The 15,889-nt window shown below is 48.6% G+C and overlaps 2 protein-coding genes across 2 annotated transcripts in view; both read left to right on the top strand.

Moving 5' to 3' along the window:
• LOC149432840 (microtubule-associated serine/threonine-protein kinase 2-like) overlaps positions 1-15,801 on the top strand; it is a 72,389-nt gene extending 56,588 nt beyond the window's left edge. The window contains 6 exon segments of the mRNA XM_089664884.1: positions 1,803-2,018; positions 3,413-3,639; positions 4,258-4,380; positions 5,878-6,014; positions 6,206-6,393; positions 10,466-15,801. Of these exon segments, the coding sequence (XP_089521010.1) occupies positions 1,803-2,018; positions 3,413-3,639; positions 4,258-4,380; positions 5,878-6,014; positions 6,206-6,393; positions 10,466-12,849 (3,275 nt within the window). The 3' untranslated portion in view covers positions 12,850-15,801.
• On the top strand, positions 13,814-15,801 carry LOC149432839 (uncharacterized). Its single transcript, XM_089664882.1, has 2 exons — positions 13,814-14,148; positions 14,194-15,801. Exons 1-2 carry the CDS (start codon positions 13,814-13,816, stop codon positions 14,774-14,776), a joined length of 918 nt encoding a protein of 305 aa, XP_089521008.1. The 3' UTR covers positions 14,777-15,801.
• Positions 15,802-15,889: the final 88 nt, after the last annotated feature.

The raw sequence follows: 15,889 nt of genomic DNA, 5'->3' as shown, positions 1-15,889 counted from the left end.
GTGTAGCTCGGGGTAAAGTTTCAGCACCACAAGTGGTAACCCCCCCGAGCTACACTCGGGAATACACTGCAGCGTTGCTCCGGGATCTGTTCTGCACTTACCTTGTCCTGCGCTCCCGTGATGTCCCTCCTGCAGCGTCCCCTCTAATGTCCTCCGGCCGATGCCGGCATCTGTCTTCCGGGTTCCGTTCCCTGCGACGTCGGGACGGAACTGGCGGGAAATTCAAAAATGTGAAAAAGTGACATTCACTAAATACACTAAAATCACATAGTATAACATTCCTGTATCAAACCATTTCACATACATTGTGTCCCGAGTGCTTTGTCCGGCGCCCTGCCTGCATTTTTACTGTTCTTTCTGCCTGGAAACTGAGAAACGTCCATGGCGTCCAAAAAGCGTCCCTTTAGGTCAGACGCGGTTTTAGACCGTCTAGAGAACAGCGATAGTAAATCAGAACCACTTGCAGAATTGAGTGATAATGATTGGTGGGGGAAATTCCTCATCAGACACTGAAAACGATTCTGCGACTGAGCTCAGCGATGTGCGAACTTGGCGCTATATTTCACATTTCAGTGTTTTTGGTTTGATTATATTATTGAATTAAAATTATTATTATATTATTTTTTAATGATTATTAAATTCTAATTTATGATTTCGTGTTTCAAATTTTATCATCCCCGGGATGTTTACTAGACTCTTGTTCGGACAGATTTCAGTGAGTTATTCCTACAAATTACAGGCCTACAATGAAAAAAATACATATTTCCATGCAAAAAAATGTACCGCTTTGAGCACAGAAATACTGACATAATCAGACCGCTAGGGAGGCTACGAAGATGGTCACAACGGCAAGCAAGGTGTTCCAACTGTCAGTGCGGTCAAATACTGACGCGTTTCGGGGACGAGTCCCTTTCCTCAGAGCTGCTGACCAGCCTGTATGAAGGTTAAGCTGTAAATAACCATGGCTGAATGCCTTGGGAGCAAAAGTTCCACCTCCTCTACTTATTAAAGAGCGAGGAGTTAGAGGGGGTTCTTTCAAGTACAATATTTAGTTCTTTATATAAATATATATACACATATATCCATACACAAAAAAAGCAAATAGATAAATAAATACATCATTTGCAAATATAAATAGATAAAAAATAATAGTAGTAATAATAGCAATAATTAAAGTGAAGATCATAAAACGAAGTGGGTTATACATTTTTTTTTTTGCAATAAAAATTAGTGTATGTGGCTGCAGAATATATATATATTAATTGGTTGCATCAAGTTAAAAACTTATTTTTTGGTAATGGTAAAAAGTTATAAAAATGAAAGGTAAAAATAAAAGTAAATGTGAAAAAATAAAAATAAGAGTAAAAATGTAAAATAAAGTAAAAGGTTGTAAAAATGATTATTATAAAAATTACTATTATAATAATTAATACGGACAAAATGGGGAAGGATGTGAAAAGTGTATAAAACAAAACAAAAAAAAAAGTGTTTTTGTCTTTTATACCTTTGAATAAACCTTGGGTAATGCACTAGGGGTGTGCGCCTCCTGTTTACTCTTTAGGATGGACACCCCCCATAGAAGGCTGAATCACAAAGACTGGCTGCGCGCTGATGTCAGCATTTTCAGAAAACTTTATTGTTCCACATGTGTACACATAGAAGCACTGCTTGGACGGTAATCTATGACTGAGCCCATCTCTGGGGTGAAACGCGTCGGTGTGCAGCTTGTCTTTGTGATCCGGCCTTCCATCAGAAGCAGTTATGACGGTACATTTACAGACTTTGTTTTGTGTGATCTGCAGCAGGCAGCACGACCGACTTCTCTGATCAGAGCGCGCACATCGCCGGCTCGGACTCCTCTGACGTCACCACCCCGAAGGCCATCAGTGACCTGGCGGTAAGGAGAGCGCGTCACCGGCTACTGTCTGGGGACTCTGGAGAGAAACGCCCTTCCCGGCCTGTCAATAAAGTCATCAAATCTGCTTCTGCCACGGCGTTGTCCCTAATGATCCCCTCCGGTACGTCCGATCGTTCCTGGAACATGTGGTTTATGTTATGGGGAACAAGGTGTGGATCAAGGATGGATATGTAGATAAATGGGATGGGTATATAGAGGGAGGGAGGGATGAGTATATAGAGATAGGGGGTGGGTATATAGAGAGAGGGAGGGAGGATGGGTATATATAGAGAGAGGGAGGGAGGATGGGTATGTAGAGAGAGGGAGGGAGGGAGGATGGGTATATATAGAGAGAGGGAGGGAGGATGGGTATGGAGAGGGAGGGAGGGAGGATGGGTATATAGAGAGAGAGGGAGGGAGGATAGATATATAGAGGGAGGGAGGGATGAGTATATAGAGAGAGGGAGGGAGGGATGGGTATATAGAGAGAGGGAGGGAGGGATGAGGATATAGAGAGAGGGAGGGAGGGATGAGGATATAGAGAGAGGGAGGGAGGGATGAGGATATAGAGAGAGGGAGGGAGGGATGAGGATATAGAGAGAGGGAGGGAGGGATGAGGATATAGAGAGAGGGAGGGAGGATGGGTATATGGAGGGAGGGATGAGGATATAGAGGGAGGGAGGATGGGTGTATAGAGGGAGGGAGGGATGAGTATATAGAGGGAGGGATGAGTATATAGAGAGAGGGAGGGAGGATGGGTATATAGAGGGAGGGAGGGATGAGTATATAGAGGGAGGGAGGGATGAGTATATAGAGGGAGGGAGGGATGAGTATATAGAGAGAGGGAGGGAGGGAGGATGGGTATATAGAGGGAGGGAGGATGGCTATATAGAGGGAGGGAGGATGGGTATATAGAGGGAGGGAGGGATGAGTATATACAGAGAGGGAGGGAGGGATGAGTATATAGAGGGAGGGAGGATGGGTGTATATAGAGAGGGAGGGAGGATGGGTATATAGAGAGAGGGAGAGAGAATGGGTGTATATAGAGAGGGAGGATGGGTGTATAGAGAGAGGGAGGGAGGATGGGTATATAGAGAGAGGGAGGGAGGATGGGTATATAGAGAGAGGGAGAGAGGATGGGTGTATATAGAGAGGGAGGGAGGATGGGTATATAGAGATGGGTGTATATAGAGAGGGAGGGAGGATGGGTATATAGAGATGGATGTATATAGAGAGGGAGGGAGGATGGGTATATAGAGAGGGAGGGAGGATGGGTATATAAAGATGGGTGTATATAGAGAGGGAGGGAGGATGGGTATATAGAGAGAGGGAGGGAGGATGGGTATATAGGGAGGGAGGATGGGTATATAGAGATGGGTGTATATAGAGAGTCGCACATATACACAGAGAATAGAGGGAGAGAATGGATATAAATATATAATGTGCACGAAGGATAGATCTATAGAGATGACCGTTTCCTATGGCTGTTCTGTACTGATGGACTTTTCTCTGTAGATCATCACATGTGCTCTCCTCTGGCCAGTCCAATGTCCCCCCGCTCTCTGTCCTCCAACCCATCATCGCGGGATTCCTCCCCGAGCCGTGACTTCTCCCCCGCCGTCTCCCACCTCAAGCCACCGATTCTCATTCACCGTGCCGGGAAGAAGTACGGCTTCACCCTCAGAGCCATTCGAGTGTACATGGGGGAGAGCGACGTCTACACCGTACATCACATGGTCTGGGTGAGTGCGCCTTTCCAACTCCTTGAACAAGTAGAAATGATGGCGCTGGATTCAGTAGATCAGTCAGATGATAAGTCGCAGTGGATTTGGCGAGGCCCTTCTCAACCACAGCAGGGTGTCCCTCAGCCAAGGGCACCATATTGTGTGTAAAGTCTAACAGGAGCACCAAACAGTCGGAGAATCCAAAAACATTTATTATTAGTATTGGTTCAAAAAATACATGGAACAGCCAATGTGTTTTGGGGGCTCAAAGACCCCCCTCCCTTCTTCAGGGCTTAAATCTACTGGATAATTGTAAGGGCTCAATCGCCAAGAATGATTTGCTGCATCCGGTATAGCTAGAACCAGCTCATCTGCAGATTGCTACAACCTCTTCTCCAAACGTAATGCCATTATGGAGTCTAGTGGACTTGCCCGGTTTCCGCAGTATATTTCGGTAGTTCACACGTATATGTTCCCTCAGCTGTGGGGATTTGTGTAGAATTCCTTCACTCTTATATCTGTGTCATAAAGTGATTCTCCCAGGAGGCTAAACCAATGGGAATACAGCAAATGTACCCAATCAGAACATGTCTGTGCATCATGCCCTCCCTTATAACAAACCTCCTTTAATTTCAGCACGTGGAAGAGGACGGTCCTGCACACGAGGCCGGACTGCGAGAAGGTGATCTCATCACTCATGTGAATGGAGAACCTGTCCATGGATTGGTCCATACAGAGGTTGTGGAGCTGATCCTGAAGGTATGACAGTCTAGGGCAGTGGTCTCCAAACTGTGGCCCGGGGGCAGGATGTGGCCCTTTGCTTTTATTTAGTCCTTGGGGCACAATTTCATCCACTGATACCAACAATGGGACATATTCCCCCCACTGACCGCAATAAAGGGGCAGAATTTGACCCAATGATCAGGTAAAATGACGAGGCACAATTCCTTCCAATGACACCCAGCAATGGGTAACAATTCCTCCCAATGACACCCAACAATGGATAACCGTTCCTCCCAATGACACCCAACAATGGGTAACAGTTCCTCCCAATGACACCCAACAATGGGTAACAGTTCCTCCCAATGACACCCAACAATGGGTACCAATTCCTCCCAATGACACCCAACAATGGGTAACAATTCCTTCCAATGACACCCAACAATGGGTACCAATGACACCCAACAATGGGTACCAATTCCTCCCAATGACACCGAACAATGGGTACCAATTCCTCCCAATGACACCCAACAATGGGTACCAATGCCTCCCAATGACACCCAACAATGGGTACCAATGCCTCCCAATGACACCCAACAATGGGTACCAATGCCTCCCAATGACACCCAACAATGGGTACCAATGCCTCCCAATGACACCCAACAATGGGTAACAATTCCTTCCAATGACACCCAACAATGGGTACCAATGACACCCAACAATGGGTACCAATTCCTCCCAATGACACCGAACAATGGGTACCAATGCCTCCCAATGACACCCAACAATGGGTACCAATGCCTCCCAATGACACCCAACAATGGGTACCAATTCCTCCCAATGACACCCAACAATGGATAACAATTCCTCCCAATGACACCCAACAAGGGGTACCAATTCCTCCCAATGACACCGAACAATGGATAACAATTCCTCCCAAAAAAAGTGCATTTATTATTTTTCATGAAAAGATGAACTTATCCTTTAAATGTATACTTGATAGGACTAGAAAATGAGTTGATTAAATTAACATTTAGGGTGTATAATAAAGTGCCTGAAATAAACTCCGCCCTCTTGCACTCAGCGCTTTTTGGCACTTTTTGAGTCCTCTCAACTGTGCATTTAGCCTGCAAGCCCCGATGAAGGGAGATTGTTCAGACCCCGCATCGGCTCTTGTATTCAGTCATCTGATGTATGATTACAGTTTTTTTTTTTTTTTTTTTGGACTCATTTTGGTCCGGTACTCTTTATGCAACTTTATATCGATTCTATTAGTAGCAGGTATCTATTGCCAAGGTGAGCATGCTTGGACAATCGGTAGTTCCTAATGTTTCCACCATTGAGTCATTGAAGGATTACTCCCAGCCCCCCAACCTTCCAACCCCCCAACTTTCCAACCCCCCCCCCAACCATCCAAACCCACCAACCCCCCCCCCCCCCCCCCACCCCCCAACCCCCTTGCTTCATGCAGTGTGAAAATTGTATTCTCTCACCATTGATGATCCTTGTATTGACCGCATTGATTTACGATTCCAGAGCGGGAATAAAGTCTCCATATCCACCACTCCCTTTGAGAACACTTCGATAAAAGTCGGTCCGGCGCGGAAGCCAAGTCACAAGTCTAAGATGGCGCGCCGCAACAAGAAGAGTAAAAGCAAAGACGGGCAAGAGAGGTAAATGCGGGTTCTACCGTCGCTGTCTGCGGGCATCGTGTCCAGATCATCTGCGGTGTCAGGAAGGATCATGTGACCTGAGGGGGGGAATCCCACATATGGCTGATGGGACATAAATCGGATTTCTAGGGACTTTCTGTATTTTGGACTTTCAGGAGTTTCCTTTGATGATTTTCCCATCTTTTCCGCAGTAAGAAGAAAAGTTCGCTGTTTCGGAAGATCACAAAGCAAGCGTCGCTTCTGCACACCAGCCGCAGCCTGTCTTCCCTGAACCGCTCGCTGTCGTCGGGGGAGAGTGTACCGGGATCTCCGACTCACGTTCTGTCCCCGCGATCCCCGACCCAGAGCTACCGCTCCACGCCAGACTCCGCCCACTCAGGTGAGGGTCATACTGCGCATTTCCAACTGCCACCTGCTGTATATAGAAGATCTGTCTGTTGGAGGAACAATCGCAGAATGTGGGTTCCTCCTGTCTTAGGGGACACAGATATCTACCTTCCCCTGAGATGTGATTGGTTGTTCTGAAAGTTTTCTGAAATTAACCAATTCACGTTACCCCATACATGACCAGGGTATGCTATCACGTTACCCCATACATGACCAGGGCATGCTATCACGTTACCCCATACATGACCAGGGCATGCTATCACGTTACCCCATACATGACCAGGGCATGGTATCACGTTACACCAAACATGACCAGGGCATGGTATCACTTTACCCCATACATGACCAGGGCATGCTATCACTTTAAACCATACATGACCAGGGCATGCTATCACGTTACCCCATACATGACCAGGGTATGCTATCAAGTTACCCCATACATGACCAGGGTATGCTATCACGTTACCCCATACATGAGCGGGGTATGCTATCACGTTACCCCATACATGACCGAGGTATGCTATCACGTTACCCCATACATGACCGAGGTATGCTATCACGTTACCCCATACATGACTGGGGTATGCTATCACGTTACCCCATACATGACCAGAGTATGGTATCACGTTAACCCATACATGACCAGGGTATGGTATCACTTTACCCCATACATGACCAGGGTATGGTATCACTTTACCCCATACATGACCAGGGTATGCTATCACTTTACCCCATACATGACCAGGGCATGCTATCACTTTAAACCATACATGACCAGGGCATGCTATCACGTTACCCCATACATGACCGGGGTATGCTATCACTTTACCCCATACATGGCCAGGGTACGGTATCACGTTACCCCATACATGACCAGGGTACGGTATCACTTTACCCCATACATGACCAGGGTACGGTATCACGTTACCCCATACATGACCAGGGCATGGTATCACTTTACCCCATACATGACCAGGATATGCTATCACTTTACCCCATACATGACCAGGGTACGGTATCACTTTACCCCATACATGACCAGGATATGCTATCACTTTACCCCATATATGACCAGGGTACGGTATCACTTTACCCCATACATGACCAGGATATGCTATCACTTTACCCCATACATGACCAGGATATGCTATCACTTTACCCCATACATGGCCAGGGTACGGTATCACGTTACCCCATACATGACCAGGGTACGGTATCACTTTACCCCATACATGACCAGGGTATGCTATCACTGTACCCCATACATGACCAGGGTACGGTATCACTTTACCCCATACATGACCAGGGTACGGTATCACTTTACCCCATACATGACCAGGATATGCTATCACTTTACCCCATACATGACCAGGATATGCTATCACTTTACCCCATACATGACCAGAGTATGGTATCACGTTAACCCATACATTACCAGGGTATGGTATCACTTTACCCCATACATGACCAGGGTATGGTATCACTTTACCCCATACATGACCAGGGTATGGTATCACTTTACCCCATACATGACCAGGATATGCTATCACTTTACCCCATACATGGCCAGGGTACGGTATCACGTTACCCCATACATGACCAGGGTACGGTATCGCTTTACCCCATACATGACCAGGGTATGCTATCACTGTACCCCATACATGACCAGGGTACGGTATCACTTTACGCCATACATGACCAGGGTACGGTATCACTTTACCCCATACATGACCAGGATATGCTATCACTTTACCCCATACATGACCGGGGGATGGTATCGCTTTACCCCATACATGACCAGGATATGGTATCGCTTTACCCCATACATGACCGGGGGATGGTATCGCTTTACCCCATACATGACCGGGGGATGGTATCGCATTACCCCATACATGACCGGGGTACGTTATTTAGCACTGCACTACTTTTAAATGCCAATTGTGTGGTCATGCAACTCTGTACCCAAAATATTTTTTTTCCACACAAATAGATCTTTCTTTGGGTGGTATTTGATCACAACTGGGTGTTTTATTTTGAAAATATATATATATATATTTTACTTTCTGTTATAAAACATATCCAATAAAAAAAATCTAATTTCACAAATTCAGGCCGGAGTGTATTCTGCTACATTGTTTATTCAATGGTAAATTCTTTGGTAAAAACAAAAAAAAAATTCAATAATTGTATATTGGTTTGTGTGACAGTTATAGGGTACAAGCTGTGGGGTGTATACTGAAATTACACAGCTATGACGCTCTACTGGTAATGGCGATGATCAGCCACTTATAGTGGGCCTGTGATAGTGTGGTGGGCAATCTGGTGCTAACAGACCCTCGCTAGGAGGGACACTAACTGACACTGGCATCAATAGTGACACTAATTCAGTGATCAGTGCTAATACTGTACAGCACCGCTAGTGTGAACGAACCCCCATATGGCGATGTATAGTTCAATTTTGTATCATTTGGATAGGGTGCGATAGGATTAGAATCCTAATCAGGTTTCGGCCTGCTGGGGAGATTTACCCTCTTCTTCTTCTTTTTTTTTTTTTCTCTTTCTCCTGGTGACCACTGAGACAGCAAGGGATGTGGAATCCAGAATTTTACTGTTGTCACCAGAACAGGAATAGAGAGGAAATCATCCAAAGGGGACGCCTGTTCAGGATGGGGGGTTCTTATGTTTTAGAGATTTCCTCTCTTTTCCTGTTGTGTCTCCAGAACAGGAAGTGAAGGGAAATACCCTTTGTAGGAAAATAGATGGCAAATAAAACTGATAAAGGTTTCCATCCCAAAACTTGAATGATTTGGCTATTCATAAATTCTATTTTTCATCTCCATGTATAATACATAAGGGGGGGATATGATCTCCATGTATAATACATAAGGGGGGGATATGATCTCCATGTATAATACATAAGGGGGGTATGATCACCATGTATAATACATAAGGGGGGATATGATCTCCATGTATAATACATAAGGGGGATATGATCTCCATGTATAATACCTAAGGGGGGATATGATCTCCATGTATAATACATAAGGGGGGATATGATCTCCATGTATAATACATAAGGGGGGATATGATCTCCGTGTATAATACATAAGGGGGGATATGATCTCCATGTATAATACATAAGGGGGGATATGATCTCCGTGTATAATACATAAGGGGGGATATGATCACCATGTATAATACATAAGGGGGGGATATGATCTCCATGTATAATACCTAAGGGGGGGATATGATCTCCATGTATAATACATAAGGGGGGGATATGATCTCCATGTATAATACATAAGGGGGATATGATCTCCATGTATAATACATAAGGGGGGATATGATCTCCATGTATAATACATAAGGGGGATATGATCTCCATGTATAATACATAAGGGGGGATATGATCTCCATGTATAAATACATAAGGGGGGATATGATCTCCATGTATAATACATAAGGGGGATATGATCTCCATGTATAATACATAAGGGGGGGATATGATCTCCATGTATAAATACATCAGTGGTCTATATAATGAACTCGGTGTAGTTATTCCCCTTGAGGTCATCACAGAGGACAAGGGGGCGCTCTTTACGTCTGGAGGAAAAGAAATGTAATCTCCAAACACGGAAAGGTTTCTTCACAGTAAGAGCTGTGAGAATGTGGAATAGACTCCCTCCAGAGTTGGTTGTGGCCAGCTCAGTGGATTGCTGTAGGAAAGTCCTGGATTCTTTCTTGGATACACAGAATATAACTGGATATAACATTTATAGGTGACGTTGATCCAGGGAATATCCGATTGCCTCTCGGGGGATCAGGAAGGATTTTTTTTCCCCTGCAGGAGCAAATTGGATCGTGCTTTGCTGGGTTTTTTTTGCCTTCCCCTGGATCCACTGTGGGTGTCGGATTATTACTTTTTTTTTTTTCTATAGTTGAACTGGATGGAAGTTTGTCTTTTTTTCAGCCAGACTAACTATGTAACTATCTAATAATGACCTTAGGTTTAATAAATGGCAGAATTTATAACATTTCCTGTTTTTCTCACTTTTTTTCCGCAGTTGGAGGGAACTCCTCCCAGAGCAGTTCTCCGAGCTCCAGCGTTCCCAATTCCCCAGCCAGCTCTGGACACATCCGGCCCAGCTCTCTGCATGGTCTGGCACCAAAGCTTCAACGGCAATACCGCTCTCCTCGGAGAAAATCTGCAGGGAATATACCACTGTCCCCTCTGGCACATACACCGTCCCCCACGTCGCAGTCCACCTCGCCCCAGCGCTCTCCCTCACCTCTGCCTGGGCACGGCTTGGGGAACTGCAACCTCATGCAATCCTTCCCTGTGAAGCTGCATTCTTCTCCGCCCCTGGTCCGCCAGATCTCCCGACCCAAGAGCGCCGAGCCTCCCCGTTCTCCGCTGCTGAAGAGGGTCCAGTCTGCCGAGAAGTTGTCGGGCTCGCTGTCCTCGGAGAAGAAGCTGGCTTCCTCCCGTAAACACAGTCTGGACATCTCTCACTCCGACTTCAAGAAGGAGATCATGCAGCGAGACCTGAGCCTGCAGTGCCTGCCCGAATCCCTGAGCGAGAGCACCGGAGGGAAGGTGGGGATCGCAGAGAAGGGGACGCTGCAGAAGCCATCGTCGCGGAAGCTCGGTGCCATTCGCCAGGACAGGGTGGAGAGGAGGGAGTCTCTGCAGAAACAGGAGGCTATTCGAGAAGTGGATTCTTCTGAGGACGAGACGGATGACGGCTCGGAGGACAGCCAGGATGGGAGGAGGATGTCCTTCAGGACGGACCAGGATTCTGGTTCTGGATTTAGCGATGAGAAAGATTCCTTCCAAACCCGACGCAAGAGCAGGAGTGACAGCGACTCCTATCTACTTCTCGTCGCCCGCAGTAGAAGTGAACCAAAAGCTCCCTGTGGCCTCACCCCCAACGCCTCCTGTCCCAAGTTGTCAGAGTGTAAGTCCAAAACCCTCCCAGAGACTTACCTGACGTCTGCTGCTCAAACCGCAACTCGAAAGCACAATACCAGCCTGACCCATGAAGGTCCGCACGTGCCCACTGAACCACTCCATGAACTGAGCCGCCATGACGGTCCTCAGAGTGTGGGAATGCAGCCTGGTGTTGCTGTCTCCATAGCCTCGGATAAGACGGAGGTGCCTGGTTGTCCTCAGGCTGGTGTTCCTGAGATCGCCCCCACACCACCTACAGCCACTCCACAGACTGACGCGGTACACTGCCCCAATCCTGCCGCCCCGTGCCCCAATCCTGCCGCCCCGTGCCCCAATCCTGCCGCCCCGTGCCCCAATCCTGCCACCCCGTGCCCCAATCCTGCCGCCCCGTGCCCAGCTGCTAATGTGCAATATGTGACAACTGCCAGTGACCAGGGGCAGCAGAAACCTGGAACGCAATGCACTTTACTAGATCCCGCCGAGACCGGGACGGTGCTGGGTGACGGAGCTGCTTCTCCCGCCACATCGGTGGCCAAAAGTGTCCTGGGACCGGTGAAACTCATCGTGCCTGGAGCCAAGGAGACCGGCCACCAATCAGGAGCGCGGGAGAACAAGCAGAAGAGGTCCGAGATTTCAAGGTCCGAGTCCGTTCAGAGCATGAAAGCCGTTTATGCCGAGGGAGCTTTCAGGACATGCTCTTCTCTGAACGAGTGCACCGCGGCCACTATTGGCCAGCAGACGGACAGTCAGCCGGTCACAGTGAGCTCAGAGCTCCCCTCCTCCTCCTCTGCAGAGCTCCCCTCCTCCTCCTCTGCAGAGCTCCACTCCTCCTCCTCTGCAGAGCTCCCCCCCTCCTCCTCTTCAGAGCTCCCCTCCTCCTCCTCTTCAGAGCTCCCCTCCTTTTCCTCTGCACAGCTCCCCTCCTCCTCCTCTGCACAGCTCCCCTCCTCCTCCTCTGCACAGCTCCCCTCCTCCTCCTCTGCACAGCTCCCCTCCTCCTCCTCTGCACAGCTCCCCTCCTTCTCCTCTGCACAGCTCCCCTCCTCCTCCTCTGCACAGCTCCCCTCCTCCTCCTCTGCACAGCTCCCCTCCTCCTCCTCTGCACAGCTCCCCTCCTCCTCCTCTGCACAGCTCCCCTCCCCCTCCCCTGCACAGCTCCCCTCCCCCTCCCCTGCACAGCTCCCCTCCCCCTCCCCTGCACAGCTCCCCTCCTCCTCCCCTGCACAGCTCCCCTCCTCCTCCCCTGCACAGCTCCCCCCCTCCTCCTCTGCACAGCACCCCCCCTCCTCCTCTGCACAGCACCCCCCCTCCTCCTCTGCACAGCTCCCCCCCTCCTCCTCTGCACAGCTCCCCCCTTCCTCCTCTGCACAGCTCCCCTCCTCCGCAGAGCACGCGCACCCTGCGGTCAGGTCTCAGTCGCTCAGTGGGCTGAGCCAGAAGATGCAGAAAGAGGAGAGAGTGGACTGCCCCCCCTCACAGACCGACAGGAAAACATAGCAGCTGTGTGTGAGCCTGGACTGTGCGCTGTGTACATTTCTGTATAGAGAACCTACTTTGTTTTTCTGTGTCTGAAGAAACTTTTTTTTCTTTTTCTTTTTTTGTTTGGATCTGCAGTAAAATTCTGCGCCTTCTCACCCACCTCTTTTCAATACAGGGTATCCCCGACCCCACCCTTCCCATAGACACACCCCCTAGGTCCCTCTCCTTTTCTATGAGCACACAGGTGGTCATTGCTGGAAGGAGGAAATGGTAGGACTTTGTGGTGGCGGGGGGAGACTTTGTGGTGGCGGGGGGAGACTTTGTGGTGGCGGGGGGGATTTATAAAGCTACCTTTCCCAGGCAGATCTCATCGACCTCACAGCCCATTGGATATTGTTCACGATCACCCCACTGCCGTCTGTGTATTAAGCTTCCTGCGTAGATTCGATCGGAAAATGTCCCATCCCCCAACCTCGGAATATGACCCCCAGTCCTATAACACACCCCGTGTCTAGCTGTGCGGAGTAGGCCGAGCGCTCCCCTATTCACAGAAAACATTCCACCATTGTGTGCAGTGACACCAAGGGTGCTTCCTCCCAAACCTATCCCGGTCATCACACTTCGGGGCCCGAAGACGTAGGAACGCCAGATCCAACCTGGACAATTATTCTATATTAAATGTACACTTGGTGTGGGTGGTGCTTCCACCTGAAGAATCAGACAGACAATAAATAGCCTGTCACACAGTTCCCCCTGCATCGGTCCTCCCCTGCGTCGGTCCTCCCCTGCGTCGGTCCTCCCCTGCATCGGTCCTCTCCTCCTGCATCACTCCCCCCAGCATTTTTCTCTCAGACCTGTCAGCACCCCCTTCTGCCTCCTTGTTGTCATTACAAATCTCAGACCTGTCAGCTCCCTCTTCTGGCTCCTTGTTGTCATTACAAGTCCCAGACCAGTCAGCTCCCCCTTCTGGCTCCTCGTCATTATGAGGCTCCCTCTTCTGGCTCCTTGTTGTCATTACAAGTCTCAGACCTGTCAGCTCCCTCTTCTGGCTCCTTGTTGTCATTACAAGTCTCAGACCTGTCAGCCCCCCCTTCTGACTCCTTGTTGTCATTACAAGTCTCAGACCTGTCAGCTCCCCCTTCTGGCTCCTTGTTGTCATTACAAGTCTCAGACCTGTCAGCTCCCTCTTCTGGCTCCTTGTTGCCATTACAAGTCTCAGACCTGTCAGCTCCCCCTTCTGGCTCCTTTCTGTCATTACAAGTCTCAGACCTGTCAGCTCCCTCTTCTGGCTCCTTATTGTCATTACAAGTCTCAGACCTGTCAGCTCCCCCTTCTGGCTCCTTGTCATTACAAGTCTCAGACCTGTCAGCTCCCTCTTCTGGCTCCTTGTTGCCATTACAAGTCTCAGACCTGTCAGCTCCCTCTTCTGGCTCCTTATTGTCATTACAAGTCTCAGACCTGTCAGCTCCCCCTTCTGGCTCCTTGTCATTACAAGTCTCAGACCTGTCAGCTCCCTCTTCTGGCTCCTTGTTGTCATTACAAGTCTCAGACCTGTCAGCTCCCCCTTCTGGCTCCTTGTTGTCATTACAAGTCTCAGACCTCTCAGCGACCTCTTCTGGCTCCTTGTAGTCATTACAAGTCCCAGACCAGTCAGCTCCCCCTTCTGGCTCCTCGTCATTATGAGGCTCCCTCTTCTGGCTCCTTGTTGTCATTACAAGTCTCAGACCTGTCAGCTCCCCCTTCTGGCTCCATGTTGTCATTACAAGTCTCAGACCTGTCAGCTCCCCCTTCTGGCTCCATGTTGTCATTACAAGTCTCAGACCTGTCAGCTCCCCCTTCTGGTTCCTTGTTGTCATTACAAGTCTCAGACCTGTCAGCTCCCCCTTCTGGCTGCATGTTGTCATTACATGTCATACCTCTTGTGTTCTATTTTTATGGTTATTAAGCTCTAAGGTACTTTTTGCCATGTTTACAGTTTTTATAGCATTTAAGCAGTGAGCTGTTTAGCTGGGTAGTTAGAGGAGGAGAATGGCGTCTGCTCGGAGGAGTCTTGTTGTAGTGTGCGCACAGCGAGATATTTATGAGGCTCCTGGGCCTCATTGTCCGTGTCACATGTATGTTTAGTGACATGCGTAGCAGCCTTTGCGGTGTCCTGTTAGCGATATGGACGCGGTATGTGTCTGCAAGACAATGTTTACAGTACATGGCGGGGGGGGGGGGGGGTGCACACGGCAGTGTTCGGTCATTCTCAGAGTCCCCCAGTCACTCCATCAGTTAATACATTTCTGTATTGTTTTGGGCTGTCAGTCAGAATTTCTGTTGGAGGTACGCTTGCTGATCAGAGGTGCTGCCATTGGCTGCGCCCTCCTTCTTCTGGCCTGTAGTAGATAGAATAGAATAGGTATGACCAGTCCTGAAACCACCAAGGAAATGTACTCGTTATTTCCTGTGAGGGGCCGCGGAGAGTTCGCTCCCCTCATACAGAGCCAAATCTCCTGGCTGCCCTTCCCAAACCCATCTCATTTCTGGACCAACCCGACAGCGCCATCACAGGATGCTTCTGTTTACTGCAGCAGTGTGAACGTTTACTGCGCTGAGTCCTGGCTGCTGTCCCCGGTGAAGGTACTTCAGTGTGTGCGTGTGGCTTTATTTCCATTTTTTATATCCTTTTGAGGATGGGGGGGGGGTTGACCTGCTCCAGTTAGACATAGCACTCGAGTGCCGACAGAACTGAATTGAATGAAAGGTTTGTGTGGATTTGTGTTTCTTTTTTTTTTTTTTTAATTTTTATTTTGTTGAAAACAGTCAAACAGATCCTTCGTCTCTATTCCGTAAAGTCCCAGCAGATGTGCGGGGGATGGTGGTTCAGAGAACGAGGGTGTAGATGTTGCTGGGAGTGCTCATGTATGACTGCAGAGCAGCGTGGCACCGGCGCCACCACTCACATCCAATAAAATGATTTTGCTTCTATCCGTTTGTGAGTTTTTATTTGACTTGATGCTGCGTTGGGCGGTACGAGGTTCCGGGGAAGAGGAGGACAGAAGGAAGGGTTCATGTG

The sequence above is a fragment of the Staurois parvus genome, unplaced genomic scaffold (assembly GCF_062004578.1).
Source record: "Staurois parvus isolate SC_StPar_1 unplaced genomic scaffold, SC_StPar_1.0 ptg002088l, whole genome shotgun sequence".
NCBI lineage: Eukaryota > Metazoa > Chordata > Amphibia > Anura > Ranidae > Staurois > Staurois parvus.
This window is presented reverse-complemented; position numbering and strand designations above follow the sequence as displayed.